This window comes from Acomys minous (genome assembly GCF_964271855.1).
Source record: "Acomys minous genome assembly, chromosome: 13".
In the NCBI taxonomy this organism is placed as follows: Eukaryota; Metazoa; Chordata; class Mammalia; order Rodentia; family Muridae; genus Acomys; species Acomys minous.
The window spans coordinates 91241966-91258878 of NC_140495.1; the positions used below are offsets into that span (position 1 = coordinate 91241966).

Below are 16913 nucleotides of genomic sequence, written 5' to 3' on the forward strand. Positions count from 1 at the left end.
CCTGCATTCTAGTATTACTTGGGGGTCTGCCTTTGTGAGGCATTAACGGAAACAACATCATTTTGTTTATCTGTTTTGATGCTTGTTTCTGAATTACCTACATGGTAGACAACTACCAATAATTTTGATTTCTTTGGAGAGAGCTTTATGTATTACATATCCCAAGGGGAATTTTATTGTTCAGAGCTACAGTACTTTCCAGCTTGGGAGCTGGGGATAGACAGGAGTGGTAAATTGGCGTACAGTCAGTTTACTCAGATTCAAGGAAAGATACAATATTCAGAGCCAGAGATAAAATTCTTTTCTCTTTCCCTCACTTTGTATATGTTCAGTTTGAACAGAAAATTAACTATGAGTCTTTCCTGGGAAGGGAACTGATCAGGCTTGAGGTAAGTGGAGGAGACAGCATTCTAGAGCTACTGTCTCCTCACACTCTGGGGATCGGCTGTGAGACAGAACGGGCTCACCCTTCCTAGTTAGTGTACTAGAGTGCATTTAGAGTCCCTAGAATAAATACCTCAGGACTCCCAAAAGTCAGGCAGAAACATGTAAGAGCAAAAAGGACAAAGAAGGCGTATGATATTATGAAAGACAGAAAGTCATAGATAAGAAATGCTAATGCCACGTTTCTCTTTCCTTTTTTGCCTTCACCATTTCTTTCTTCCCTCCCTTCTTTGATTTTCCTTTATCTGGACATTTAATATACTAGTCTTCAGTTCTAAGAGTTCAGTGGTACACCCTTTTGCTTATCAAGGCAAAAAGATTCCATGGTTTAGGTCAAATGCATTTTCTCTTCCAATTCTTAAATCATGTTACCTTTAGGACTCAGTAGTTTAGGGCACTGGCTGCTCTTTCAGAGAACCCTGGTTGAATTCCTAGGAACCACATGGCAGCTCACAACTGTCTATAACTCCAGTTGCAGGGGATCTGGGGGCCCCCTTCTGGTCTCTGTGGGCCCTGCACACACATGGTACATAGGTATTGATGTGGACCAGGCATACCATGTCCCTTATTTAATATTTTTCTCTTCTTGACATTCTCCCTCTTTCTTACGTTAAGACAACACTGATGCTCTCGCGACATGAAGAACTTTACTTTGGCCTTCAGCAGTACCTTAATTTCTCCTCAGATAATCTCTTAATTATGCTGGGAAAAGAGCCCCCATTTTATGACTTGAGGAAAGTAATGAGCTTCACCAGGAATAAGAAGCACAGTGTTTCACACACAGAAATTCAATCAGCCACCCTGGCTTTCAGATCTATTACTTCGTGCTGTCTTACATCTTCCTGGCAGTTCCTGGACAGAGCCTCGCTACATTACTGAAGACAGACTCCTTATGTCATATTCCAGGCTCTAGCTTTCCCCTCTCAACACCGATCCATCAGATTTCCATCTCTTGGCTCCCTTTTAAGTCTTGTAATGGTTATTTATGTCTTGTTTTATATTTTCATCTGAGTGATGTCTGTGGTAATATGTGGTTTCATAAGAGTGTTTAGTGTATTATCCTGAGAGGCCCGCCCACTGGATGGGATGGCCATGACAAAGATGGAGTCTGCAGTCTAAGGGATATTACAGATAGTTTATCCACATCAGAGGATAGGTTAAACAAAGCTTGGTACTCACTTATTAAAAGTTGAAACTACCCTAAAAAAGAGAAAAGATTGCATTAGATAAGCAAAGGATCAGGGACAACTGCTAAGATTTCACACAGTTGAGGATTGTTATAACTATAGGTTGTCAGGGAATGCTTAATTGTTGAAAGGCATAGAACTTCTGGGAAGGTGTCTGTGAAAAGTGAACAATTTCATCCTCTATATTTCTAGATTAATGTTTATTTTGTTTGGTAGTTACATTGGAGCTGGAAAGATGGCTCAGTGGTTAAGAGAACTCGCTGTTCTCAAAGAAGACCTAGTTTGCCTCCCAGAACCCACATTTGCTCATACCTGCTCGTGACTCTAGTCCCAGGGAGTTGGATACCTTCTTCTGACTTCATGGGCACCTGCACTCACACGGTGCACACATATATAAGTAGGCACACACACGTACACATAAATAAGAATAAAAAATCCTAAAAAATAAAAATTACGTGTGTGTGTGTGTGTGTGTGAGTGTGTGTGTATGTGTCTGTCTGTCTATGGATCCACATGTGGAAACCAGAGGACAACTTGTGAGAGTTGATTCTCTCCTTCCACTCTGTGAGTCTTTGGAATTGAACTAAAGTTGTCAAGCTTGGAAACAAGTGCCTTTACCCCCTGAGCCATCTTGCTGGTCCTAATGGCTGTTCTTAATCTGGAGAGCTGTTTGATATAGGTAAATAGATGAATCAGCTCAAGTATCTGGGAAGTTACTTAACTGTTCCAAATGGCCATGTCAAACATAACGAGAAGAGGCACTTTTTAGTGGTTTAGCACTTCCCTTCGCTTCCCTTTCATGATTGTTACATCAAAAGCTCTTCAGTGAATGACAAGCTGTGAATAATTAGGGCCGAGAGCCACCTTGCATTCATACAGCTCCACACCATTTCAAAAGCACCTTGACATTTATCAGTGGGAACTCTGTAAGAGTCTTCATGAGGAAACAGAATAGATCTTGATGTCCTAATTTTAAGAGTGGCAGAGGAGAAAGGGTGAGAGGTGCCAAATATCATACAATTTAAGTGTTTGAAGCCATGCAAGTCTGACAGGGTGGTATGCATTGAACCACCTGACCACTTTCAACTATTTTCTAGTGTGCATATTCAGAAGACACTATGCCACAGAGATTGTAAAATTGATAACAAACCCAAACATCTTCTAGATCACAAATACCAAACATCCATTGATAACAAAAACCAAACATCCATTGAGAATGTGGCCCCATGAGGCTAGGAAGGCTACAGTAAGCGACAGTGGTAGAGAGCCTCTTCTTGCCATCTAGTGGCAGATGCACTTTCTTAGGATAATTCTGCTGGAAGTTCTTCAGTGTGAGTCCTTATATCATAGGTGTTGAGTGCCCGGTGACGGCAGAAATAGAGCTTCTGGTGAAACAGAGCTGTGGTGGTGTCAAAAGTTTATCTTGGCTGATTTTCTTTTGTCTCAGGTGCATTAAAATGTGAATTTCTAGGCCTTTACTTTTACTTCTAGTGCCTTTTGGGCACACAGGCCAGAGTCCAGTTTGAGTCTTGGACAAAACTACATTGATTAATTATGAAGCTAAGATATAAAGCCAGAATCTATTTTATTGGGATATACATACATATATACACACTAGATAGTGTGTGTGTGTGTGTGTGTGTGTGTGTGTGTGTGTGTGTGTGTGTGTGCATGGACACACTGTATGATGGTTAGAAGGCAACCTGTGGGAATCATCTTCCATTATGAGGGTCCCAGGAATTGAACTCACATCATCAGGCTTTGGAACAAGCACTCTTACCCATCGAGTCACCTCTCTCACTCAGAGTTAATTTTTTAAATTATTTTTATTAGATGGGAAGAATCTAATTTAATATGTAATGAAAAATTATTATATAGAGCAAAAGACAGTGAGCTAGCCAGAAAATTCTCTCAGTAGGTAGAGCAATAAAGAAAACATAGACATAGACCAGAAATAGTACTAGTGATCATGGAATCAGAAAGCAGAAAATTGGACAAATAAAAATTTTAATAATATAAAGTTAAAAATGATGAGAATCACCATTGTCTCCATAGAGATAATCTTATCAGCACAGTTATAGTAGTACACCCTATTAGAGAAAGCGCCAACTCTGTTGGAAATGTTTGGATGGATGTCACCAACTTCTGTGATTCTGTTTTTACAATCTCTTTATGGTTGGCAATGCCTTTCTTTGGACATTGTCAATTCTTCTAGTCACTGGATAGTTAAGGTTTGCTATTGATTGTAATTTGGGATGCAATCTTCTTTAAGATGACAGGCATTTGATCTTTGATATAATCGATGGCCATCATGTTGTAGGAGGTAAAAGCCAAGTTCTTTTCTCCTTTGTGTGTGCATCTCTCCTGTTGTGGATGCTGTGACTGCAGAGTTCCATTTCTAGAGGGCATTCTTCCTACTTGAATTTTTAGTTCATTTCCTAAGATACTCTAGTAGTAGAAAGTATGTCTCTTAACATTTGAGCCACTTTTTTCCTCACACACGAACAAGAGACATTCAGACTAGAGACTCTCTAAGTAGGTCTAATATTTAAAAAGGTTATGAAACACTCGGATTTAGCTTTTTACCCATTGAGATCCTACAGAATTATAGCTTATTAATCCATCTCAACAGAACCATTAGGAAAGCCTGATTTGACTTCAACATACTAGTTACATCCATTGTAAGATTAAAATTGATCACATAAGGCATTAGAAAATATGAATCTGAGGAATCCCTTTCAATCTTGTTTAGAAAGGATTATTGGGAGCCAGTGTGTTTGTGTGGCTGAAAGGTCACTATGGAGAGAAAGGAGTTGGTGAACTCATTGCATGTTCTTTACAGCTGATTTGTTTTTGTACATTTTCTTTTTTTTATTAATAAAATGTTTCCTAAACATTTCTACAGAATGTTTTCTTTTTTTTTTTACTTTATTAATTTATTCTTGTTACATCTCAATGGTTATCCCATCCCTTGTATCCTCCCATTCTTCCCTCCCTCCCATTTTCCCCTTATTCCCTTCCCCTATGACTGTTCCTGAGGGGGATTACCTCCCCCTGTATATGTTCATAGGGTATCAAGTCTCTTCTTGGTAACCTGCTGTCCTTCCTCTGAGTGCCACCAGGTCTCCCCCTCCAGGGGACATGGTCAAAGTTGAGGCACCAGAGTATGTGAGAAAGTAATATCCCACTCTCCACTGGACCTCATGAGGCTGAGAAGCTTCTGTAAGGCAGGAGACACTGTCAAGAGAACAAAGTGACAGCCTACAGACTGGGAAAAGATCTTCACCAACCCTACATCTGACAAAGGTCTAATATCCTAAATATATAAAGAGCTCAAGAAATTAAACACCACCAAACCAAATAACCCAATTGAGAAATGGGGCTTGGAACTAAACAGAGAATTCTCAACAGAGGAATATCAAATGGCTGAGAAACACTTAAAGAAATGCTCAACCTCCTTAATCATCAGGGAAATGCAAATCAAAACAACTCTGAGATTCCATCTTACACCCATCAGAATGTCTAAGATCAAAAATTCAAGCGACACCACATGCTAGCGAGGATGTGGGGAGAGAGGAACCCTCCTTCATTGCTGGTGGGAATGCAAACTAGTACAACCACTTTGGAAATCTATCTGGTGCTATCTCAGAAAAATGGGAATAGGGCTTCCTCAAGACCCAGATATTCCACTCCTTGGAATATACCCAGAAGATGCTCCAGCACACAACAAGAAAATTTGCTCAACCATGTTCATAGCAGCCTTATTCATAATAGCCAGAACATGGAAACAGCCTAAGTGTCCCTCAATAGAAGAATGGATAAAGAAACTGTGGTACATATACACTATGGAATACTATTCAGCTATTAAAAACAAGGAATTCCCGAAATTTGTGGATAAATGGATTGAGCTAGAAATGATCATAATGAGTGAGTTAACCCAGAAGCAGAAAGACTCAAATGGTATATACTCACTTATATCTGCATATTAGCCCAAGGGGCATGTCCCATGAAAGCCTTCACTTACCAGGAAACTGAGACAGAGGGGAGCACATTCTAGTGGGACTCTAGATGAGAGAAGCATGGGAGAATGGCAAAGTAGAAGGATCCAGAGGGTCCTAGAAGCCTACAAGTAGAACATTATGATAGGCAGATTTGGGCACAGGGGTCCCGCTCAAACTAAGGCACCAGCCAAGGACAATACAGGCGGTAAACCTTAAACCCCTACCCAGATCTAGACAATGTACCTTTTCTTTTTATTTCACACATATACAATCTTCATTAAAGATCAGTTTCAAATTGAAATTATGATTGAATGACAGATTCAAAATGTGCACCTGTATTCTCTGTCAGTGAGTATTCTTGGTCAGGTTCACAGAACAAGTGAAACTTTGGAAGCGAAAAGAGATAGTTACTAAGGAAACAGCAAAGAAAGAAAATGTTGATATAAACTATTAAAAAGCAGTTTTTCATGAAGCTCAGACCAACCTCAAACTCACATTTCTGAGGCTGGCCTTGCATTCCTGATGCTCCTGTTTCTACCTCTCAAGTGCTGGGATTCTGTGTGTGTGATCCACTGTGTCTGGCTCAGACAGAGTTTTACATGAAAATTCTAAACATTGCTCTAAAATTGAAAGGTTCTAAGTGTCAAGACTGAAATCAACTGGAAAAACCCCATATGAGACTGTCCAGTGAGCTATGATTATACTCAGATCTTCCAGGGTCTGTAGTAACATGTGTCTTCAGGTTACTAGGATAAAGTCTTGTGTGTTCTTAGCCTTTCTCTATGCTCACACAGTACTGCAGTGTATCTGCTGTGCTTGTCTTTGTAACACTAGAGACTTTTGAGGAGATTAAACATTCATTCTCCTTACCTAATGCTCGCAGTCTATAGTGGTGACCCTAAAGGAGCTAGGGGATCTGATTCCTTTTACTCCTCCTCTCACAATGAAAGTTTCTACTGGTTTCTTTTTTGACCAATGTTTTTGACCTGTCCTCTTTTCTTATGCTTGGCATTTACCCAGTTTGCTAAATACCAGTTTCAGTCATCTTGGGAGAGAGGCATTTGAGAGTGAAGGTCACTGTTGATAGTTCTAGGAAGAGTTGAACTTCTGGAATGATGTGGATGATGCTAAGAGTTTCATGACGGGCTGACACAGGAGGCCCTGTTGCAGTACCACAGTTAAGAAAGTGTCCTAGAAGTTTCATGGGGATAGCTCTGATTTTGGCATAATAAATATTAACATAAAAAGAAATAAGTAGGGCTGGAGAGATGGCTCAGAGGTTAAGAGCACTGGCTGCTCTTCCAGAGGTCCTGAGTTCAATTCCCAGCAACCACATGGTGGCTTACAACCATCTATAATGTGATCTAATGCCCTCTTCTGGCCTGAAGGTGTACATTCAGACAGAACACTGTATGCATAATAATAAAGAAATCTTTAAAAAAAAAAAAGAAATAAGTATTAGCATGATATGGAGAATACCTTTGGCTTTTAAGAACTCTATGCTTAGCAAATACTCTTCTCTGGGGAACAGAACATTTCACTTGTTTTCCCTGTTAGTGTTTCTGTGATCTTTGTGTTTGCATGATAAATTCAATACAGAAAAAACTGTGACTTTCTAAGGGCTTCATAGAAAGTTAGTGAACTGGCTAGATGAACTGGCAGTTGAATTTTGCAATAGTTTTTCCACTATTATGCCTTGAGGGGGGAACAAAATAATATTCTGTTTCTGTTTTGGCATTACAATGGAGAATTAATTGGAGATGGTTTAATTAATTTCAGTTGCTCATATTTTTAGTTGAGCTAATAGTGGCCCTTGCTTGACTGCACACGCGCGCCTGCACACACACACACACACACACACACACACACACACACACACACACAGAGTTATTCTCATCCTGTGCTGATCAGTCTTTGGTGTCTTGCTTTCAACTACTAAATGTATGTGCCTGTTTTTAATCAGTCAAAAATATTCTCGGCAAAGGGCCATACTAAAACCTTAATATAGATGTAATTATGCTTTAATAATTTAGATTATATTAATGCTATAAAATATTTTTATGTGCTTATCGACTATTTGTAGTTCTTCTTTTGTGAAGTGCTTGTTTATGGCATTTGCCTACTTAAAAGTTGCTTTAGGCCTAGAGAGTTAGTTCAGTGGTTAAGAGCATTTGTTGTTCTTACAGAGTATCTGTGTTCAAGTCCCAGCACCTGCATGGTGGCTCACAACTGTCTGTAACTCTAGTCTTAGGGAATATAGTGCCCTTTCTGTCCTTATGGGCAACAAACATGCATAAGATGTACATACATTCATGCAGGAAAAATGCTTATACAGAGAAAAATAAAAAACAAAAATTTTAAAGTTGTTTTATCTTTTCATTATTAAGTTATAAGCTTTAAACCAGATTATAGATTTTTTCATTTAACTCAATTATAATATTTATTGAATAACATCTACAGGAAGCTGGTTATTGGAAGCTTGAAACTCACCTGGAGGTTCTCCTACAGATTGTCTGAAAAGTCAAGGTCATTAAATTTGTTTTCCTACCTATGTATCACCTGAGAGGACAGGCTTGGAAGCCTTGTTAGCCGTCTTGATATGTGTGTCAGATTCTTGGCAAACTTGCCTTTGTTTACAACCATGCACTGTCAGAATTGCAGGACGGAAAATGAAATGTTGACATATTTGATTATTGGGTCTATCAATCGGAGACCATATTTAGAAAGGACACATTGTAATGATGAGAGTGTGGTCCTTGGAGTTTAACCTTTTTGAGCTGGAATCATATTCTGTCAGCTCATTGCTTCTTTGACCTCAGGCAAAAACCTCACTGCTTGCCCTTGGTGAATTGGTGTTTCCTCAGCAGCATAAGACAATGCAGAGGTCTACAGAGATCATCATAATTGTTGCTGTTTCTACCTAGACTTCATTTCTTATCCCTTCAGCCTCTTAGCAAATAGCACTGCATTAGCACTACCTCACCCTCTGATGGAAGGAATGTGGTCTCTCTGATGTGCGATTGGAAAGCATCTTCCTTCCTTCTACAGGCTGTCTTTTCATTTTCTCTTTTAAATTAAAGATTTATTTATTTTTATTTTATGTGTATGAGTTATTGTGTATACCTGTATGTGTACACATGTATGTGTACCGTGTGTGTGCTGATTCCTTTGGAGGTCATAAGAATGAGGCAGAAGAGTGTGTCAGATCCTCTAGAGACAGTTGTGCATTACCATGTGGATTCTGCACACACACACACACACACACACACACACACACACACACACACACACAGACAATTAAATATACATCTTAAAAATAAAGTTCAGAGTTGGGCAGTGGTGGTACATGCCTTGAAGCACTTGGGAGGCAGAGGTAAGTGGATCTCTGTGAGTTCCTGGTCTACAGATCGAGTTCCAGGACAGTCAAGGCTACACAGTGAAACCTAAAAAAAAAAAAAAAAAGGTACAAACTCTTAATTCTGGCTTCAGCCCATTTTTTAACTATATACTTCTGTTAGAGAGCCTAATATGTAAGGATATTTCTCTAAAGTACACTAAAAATAAATAAATAAATAAGTAAAATTCAGAACCTAGACATTTGTCTAGTTAGACTTATAAGTACTGAACTAATGGATTTCTGTTGCCTATGTCTCCACCCTAACCATGCTTCTGAAGTCTATACAGAAAGTTCGAAGAGATTAGTTTGTGCATTTGATTTTTATTAAGTCTAATTCTTTATCTTTTTATTTGTTGTAAAAAACTGTATATAATTCACTGACCAACTGAAATGTTGGGTATCTGTAAATGAGACCAAATGTGGATTGCTTTTTCTCATAAAATGATTTCTACTGGGTGTTGCTGTGAAATGAACAGTAGCCAGTCTATAACTGTGAATGCCTGTGTCATCAGTATTTGCATTACATTTATAAAAGTGTATAATCCTGTGACTCCCACATTAACTAAAATACTGTTATGCCACCTAACATGAGCACAGTAAACTGGTTTAGGTTTTAATGGAATTGATGTAAAAGGATAGCGCATAAATAAACAAATATTTGTGTTTGTTTCAGAATAAAAAGTAAAGTTCAGAAATTGTCTTAGATAGGATTTTTTTTTCTGTGATACCATGACCACAGCAACTCTTATAAAGGAAAACATTAACTGGGGCTGGCTTACAGTTTCAGAGCTTTAGTCCCCTATCGTCATGGCGGGAACCATGGCAGCGTGCAGGCAGCCGTGGTGCTGGAGAAGGAGCTGAGAGTTCTACATCTTGATCCGCCAGGCAGCAGGAGACTGTGTGCCACACTGGGCGTACCTTGAGCATAGGAGACCTGAAAGTCCACCCCCACAGGGACACACTTCCTTCAACCAGACCACAGTACTCTAACAAGGCCACACCTAGGGCTGCTCCCTGTGGGCCAAGCATTCACAGGAATTTATGGGGGCCATAGCTATTTAAGCCACCACAGAGATGTTAAGCTTTGGTAGAGTCTAATTTGTCATTGTATTGCATGTACTTTTGGTGCCACATATAAAACATTATCACTGAACCTGAGATCATGAAGTTTCACTCCTCCTAAATTTTATAGTTTAAGCCCATGCATGTGGCTTTGTGACCCACTCTGAGTTGGCATTTTATGTGACGTGAGGCAGAGAGCCATGATCTTTTCTTTCATATGACCATGTAGTTGTCTCAAAGCCGTTTATTAAAGGACTATTACAAAATAAAACAAAAACAAAAAAAATGAACACTTCTTTTGACTTTTCTTGGAACACTTGTTGAAAACCAGTGACCATGAATGTTTTAAAAAATATTTTATTAATTTATTCATATTACATCTCAATTGTTATCCCCTCCCTTGTATCCTCCCATTCCTCCCTCCCTCCCTCTTTCCCCTTACTCCCCTCCCCTATGTCTGTGACTGAGGGGGACCTCCTCTCCCTGTATATGCTCATAGGGTATCAAGTCTCTTCTTGGTAATCTGCTATCCTTCCTCTGAGTGCCACCAGGTCTCCCCATCCAGGGGACATGGTCAAAAATGGGGCCCCAGAGTTCGCACGAAAGTGACCATGAATGTTAAGGATCGCTTTTTGGGAATGTCAATTCTTTCTTTCTTTCTTTCTTTCTTTCTTTCTTTCTTTCTTTTTTTAAAAGGTTTTTCTAATAAGTTTTGAAATAACAATGTTAATCCTTTCTTTTTTCCCAAGGTAGTTTTGGCTATTATTAATCTTTTGAAAATTTCTACATGAAATTTAAGATTATCTTATTAATTTCTGAAAAAATAAACAACATAAACAACAAAATATTTTGTTAGGGACAAATATCTTCCTTTTTAAAAAAAGACAAGGTTTCTTTGTGTATCCTTGGATGTCCTGGAACTCACTCTGTAGACCAGGCTGGCCTCGAACCAACAGAGATCTGCCTGCCTCCCAAGTGCTGAGATTAAAGGTATGCTCCACCACTACCTGGCTTTGCTATTTTTGTTATTCTATTTACCTCCAAGGAAAGCAAGGTGTAGAGAAGGTTAAGTGAACCACCCAAGGCATGAGAATAGACACACAGAGCCAGGCTGGCTTCAGAGTTTCCACTCTTTATTGCTGTAACCCCTGATCATCTGTCCTGTGTGCGCAGAAAGCAACTGATAAACACAAATAACAAGCTGGAGAAAGTTTCTATAGGACAATAGTCCTTGATAAGCAGTTCAAAACTCCTTATATTTGCCATTTATAATTTGTACAATGATTATGTTTTTGTATGACATGAAATTTCTGTATATATGTATTAAATGCATATTTTATGAATATTTTCACAATACATATATAAAACATGCAGGTACATTTATACATAAACATTTATGTGTGCATACACATGAAACAGAAATTCAAGGAGATTTCTATACAGGTAAATAAGAACTGAATAGTTGGTATTTTTAAAGATTGGTATGGATAGCTAACCATTTTTACTTTATATTCTTTAGTATGCAGAATTATTATTATTTTAAGAGATTTATTGTATTAATTAATTAGTTAATTAACTAATTTATTTATTTAGTGTGTGTGTATGCCAGTGCATGTGTGTTGAGGTCAGAGGACAGCTTTGGGGAGTCAGTTTTCTCCTTGTGATATTCTGCATATCAGATATTTATATTATTACTCATAGCATTAGCAAAACTACAGCTATGAAGTAGCATAAACATAACTTTATGGTTAGGAGGGGTCACCACAACATGAGGAACTGTGTTAAAGGGTAGTGGTGTTAGGCAGGTTGAGAACACGGTGTTAATGGATGCCCCTATTCTTTACTGAGTTACTAAAGGGTCCCAGCATCAGGAAGGTTGAGAACCACTGCCCTAAAGGATGCCTCTACTCTCCACTGAGTTAGAAAGGAATTTCTTTACTTTTATAAACTTGGACTTTTAAGACTGACTGCAAGCTTAGTTGTGAACTATTTCATAGCAATGGAGATGGAGCAACTGCAGAAGCAGACAGAGTTTCTGCTTGATGTTGCTCGTCACTTGAGAATAATTGCCCCCATGGGAAGAGGGCATCGTGCTTCTTTGAGCTCCAGAATGTTCATCAGAAACAAATGCTGATTCAAAGCCTTGTTGTTTATTAATATGCATTGCTCTAAGTATCATTTGGATGCCTTATATTATGGTTATTCATGGAATATTCTTGGGGTAAGGTAGGATTGTTAATGCTGGAGTAGGTGCAGTTGAAACTTAAACAATAACTTCTTTGGGGTTGTGTTTTTCAGGCAAAGCGCTGAAGGTATCAGCTGAGAGATTTACAGACGACCCCTGTTACCTCCCGAAAAGGAAGGCTGTGGTTCAAGCCGCCCGCGCATTGTTGGCAGCAGTTACACGACTCCTTATCCTTGCGGACATGATTGATGTCATGTGTCTCTTGCAGCACGTGTCCTCTGTAAGTAGAAGATGCCTTGATTTGCTTTGGCATTGTTTTCATTTTTAATCCCAACTCCGAAGCAAGCACTAATTCTGGTGCTTCCCGCCTCACCTTTATCAGAAGCTGACCAGATAGAGTCATGAAGATTGGTGTAGACCTCCAAGAAGGAAGCCAAAGCTTACTAGTCCTAAAGCCACTTGAAATTAAGAACATCACGTGGCTTATAGACGAGGAAATGCCAAGGAGGGAAGTCTTGACCTTTGAGCATTGCAATTAGTATGCCCTGAGCCAAAATCTTTAAGTTATTTTGTGTGTGTGAGTGAGCGTGGAGGACAGCATCTGGTGCCTTCTTTGATTGTTTTCTACTTTATTTACTGAAGCAGCTCTCAACCTTCCTGATGCTGGAACCTGTCATTTAGTACAGTTCCTCATGTTGTGGTGATCCCAACCATGAATTTATTTCTGTTGCTACCTTATAATCTCAATTCTGTTACTGTTGTGAATCGTAATGTAAAATAGTTTTTGGAGACAGAAGCTTGCCAAAGGGGTCACAACCCACAGGTTGAGAACTGCTCACCTCAGCCCAGGGTTTATGGTTTGTCTCTCCTGAACAGCCAGCTTCTCTGGAGACCACCTGTCCCCAATTCTTGAGTGTTGGGATTACGGGCAAGCCCCAGACTCCCTTGGATTTTTTTTTTTTACTTTTATTTTATGTCTATGATTTACACGTCATGCACCAAAAGCTCCCCTCAGTAAAACAAAGCAAACAAACAAAAATTCTTGTCACAGAAGCTGTAGCGTATCACGGCAGTACAGCCTCTTGTCCATATATGTATACTTTCAAATGTTCATTGCTACGAGCCATGGGTCTGGTTTGAGGCCTGCACTATCATTACTGGCTCCTCACTGGGATTGCTGTCGGATAGCCCATTATTGTTGTGTGTCAAGGAGATTCTTAATCTTTGAATCTGCAGGTCCAGCCCCTTCATGTGTTAAACATGGGGTAGATGTTGGGATGAGGTTCACTCAGAGCCAAAGTTCACTCCCTTGTCTTCAGGGCAGGGATGGCTCACCCACTTCCCAGTCCTCAGGGCAGGGCCTCCTTGGATTTTTTATGTGTGGCTGAAAGTATGACCTCCAGCCCTTACAGTTGCAGGGCAAATGCTGTACCCACTAAGGCACTTCCCCAGAGCCTCCCTGTTAATTTAAACAAGTAACAGCACAGAGCTATGTAGAGAATACCATTAATATATATGTGTAAATATAATCGGAGAAAGCGAAATCTTAACTTGAAATTTAAGATGTTTGGAGATTGACCTTCATTCACACGTAGGCACTACTATTTTCTTTCTGTGGTGCTAGGTGGCCAAACCCCTGGCTGTGCATCTGCAATGCAAAGTGTTTTGTTAGAGCCATATCCTCACAATGTCAGTTTTTTCCTTTTTAAATTTTTAGTCAGAATAAGATTTTTCATACAATGTATTTTAACTGCAGTGCCCCTACCTCCTCCCAGATCCTCCTCTCTCACCCATTCCACTCCATGCCTTCTTAAAAGAAGAAAAACCCCAAACCAAAGAACGCCAAGAATTAAAAACAGTACAAAACAACAAAAGGTAACAAAGAAAAAGCACAAGAAACACACACACACTCCCCACATAAAACCACACAATTAGAAACTGTCACGTACACGCAAAAGACTGGTGAAGTAAAAATGCCTAAGCAAAGCAATATGAGCCAAAAGTCTAAAAAAAAAACTGAGTAGACAAAGGCTTGCTTTTGTTCTCTTCTCCCATTTTATCTTTCCTACTTCCTGAAAGCTTTTGAGCCTCCTCCCTTTCTTCTGAGACAAATCAAACTTTACACAACTCTGTGTTTCATGTACTGAATGAATCTAGTTTTGTTTTTTCCTACAGGTAGTACCTAGAATTTTAAAAAATATATTTTATTAATTTATTCATATTACATCTAAGTTGTTATCCCATCCCTTGTATCCTCCCATTCTTCCCTCTCTGCCATTTTCCTCTTACTCCTCTCCTCTATGACTGTGACTGAGGGGGACCTCCTCCCCTGTATATGCTCATAGGGTATCAAGTCTCTTCTTGGTAGTCTGCTATTCTTCCTCTGAGCACCACCAGGGCTCCCCATTCAGGGGACATGGTCAAATATGGGACACCAGAGTTCATGTGGAAGTCAGACCCCACTCTCCACTCAATTGTGAAGAATGTCCTGTCCATTGGCTAGATCTGGGTAGGGGGGTAGTACCTAGAATTTTGTACAAGTGTACTCATTATTAAGTAACAAACAAACAAACAAACAACAACAACAACAAAAAGGGTAGCTGTTAACTGTCCTTGCTTGTGTAGTGCTTCCTTGTATCTTCTCAGGAGCACAGTTGTAGGCTGCTGCAGCCCTGGTTATTTGGGTAAAGTAATCCTAGGACAGCAGGCGGCCAGGATGGGAGGAATCAGGACTTGCTCCCCCCCCCCCCCGTGGCCCCCTTTTTTTTCTTATGGCTTCAGCTGATGATTTCTTCTCACCCTCCTTCTCAAATTTCTCCGTGAATACACATAAATTTTTACAAGCTGATTTGCTATGTAGTTCCTACGGAACACTGGCTTAGATTTATTTAAATATGCATTGTCAGGGAAGAGGAGAAGAGGTCTATTTTGGGGGAGAGGGAGTGCTGAGTCAAAGTAGACGTTTTCCTGTGGTCCACTTCATGCTGTTTTTTTTCTCGTAAAACAAATCTTGAGTTATCTCAATGGGAGATGACCAATCGTGGCCTCTGCTGCTTTGTTTGATGGGGTGCTGTTAATACTGTTTCTGGACTGAGACAAAGGGATGCAGGAGCACACTGTGGGCGTGTTCATAATGCCTGCTTCTTCTCTGGGTACGGGCATAGGGACATCGAGTGCATTGTTTTACTCTTCTCTTGTTTGCCCTTTGATACATGAGAAGTTAGCCACATAGGACAAAGTTGGATTTGCTTTTCAGCTAGAGGTCACTTTAATATACAATCTCCACAGTTTTAGGAAATACCTACATTTGTTTTTATTTCCAGTTGATTTGCTGGGTTTTTTTTAAAGGATTTGAATTTGGTTTATGATGAGCTAAAACAAGAAATGGTAAATTCAAAGATCAACAAATTATTTTGGGATTCTTGGCTCATATTAAATTTCTCCTTAAAAATTTGAATGAGTGAGTTTCAGGAATATTAATATATTTTCAGTTTAATTCTTCTTTCCAAATTATCTCCAACTGAAAAAAGTCATTTATTTTGAGAAATAATACATTGAAACTACAGTCTGCTGCTATTTAGACAACCTCAGAGGTCTGTCTTGATGGTCAAGCACAAGAAAAGAAAGAACACTCCTTAAATGAAGTCAATATGCTTTTTGCACACATACAGGCTTCCCCAGGTTCAGATCTATTCTCTGTGCTGTAGTTTTTATCTACAAAATAAAAGTATTGCTTTTAATTTATTGCAATATTGTATACATGTGGGTAGTTCAGGAGGGTACAGGATGCATAACAAAATTCAGCCAACACCATGTTGTACATTTTATACCACCCAAATGATGACTGTTTGTAGGTAGGAACAGTCTAGTTTAAAGAGTGTCGTCATGGCAGCCTTAAGGGACCCGGAGCACTTCGGTATCACCAAATGGAAGAGATGAGTCCTTATAATGAAAGCTCACCCTAGAACCTCCACATGATGCAAACTCTGGCCTTCAGCTAAAGCTCTCTCTTGATGATAAGGCATTACTTGTTTTTCTTACTTTTTTCTTTGGCCATGAATATATTACACGCAAATACTTTATTCTGAGTGTGTTTCTTTTATTTATTTATTTTTTACATCTTAATTTATTATAATTTATCCAGATTACATCCCGATTGTTATCCCCTCACTTGTGTCTTCTTATTCCCACACTCCCTCCCTCTTCCACCTTATTCTGTCCCCTAGACCTCTGCTTGGGGGGGCCCTCCTCCCCCACCATATGACCACAGCCTATCAGGTCTCATCCAGATAGCCCACCTCCCCTTCCTCTGTGTGCCCAGGCTTCCCCATCAAGGGAAGTGTTCAAATTGGAGACACCAGAGCTCATGTCAGAGCCAGTTCCTGCTCTCCCCACAACCGAGGAGAATGAGTTGTCCATTGGCTAGATCTGAACAGAGGGTCTAAATGGCCGAGAAACACCTGAGTGTGCTTCTTATTTTGAAGTCTTACAAATGTTTCTTCTCAAGTTCCCTGGAGTTGCATGAGGATCACATAATTAAAATGAACATGACCTCATCTTTAGTTAGAAAGAGTAATTGTTTAGGGAAGAGACCATGTAGGGCATAAAGAACATTTTAAAATTTAGTGAAACCTTTG

General features: G+C 39.5%; 1 protein-coding gene across 4 annotated transcripts in view; it reads left to right on the forward strand.

The window, feature by feature from the left end:
- CTNNA3 (catenin alpha 3) overlaps window positions 1-16913 on the forward strand; it is a 1390227-nt gene that overhangs the window by 105659 nt on the left and 1267655 nt on the right. For all 4 annotated transcript variants that reach the window (XM_084751942.1, XM_084751940.1, XM_084751941.1 and 1 more), the window contains exon 4: window positions 12390-12556. In XM_084751942.1, coding sequence (XP_084608068.1) covers window positions 12390-12556 — 167 coding nt within the window. The remainder of the gene's footprint in view (window positions 1-12389; window positions 12557-16913) is intronic.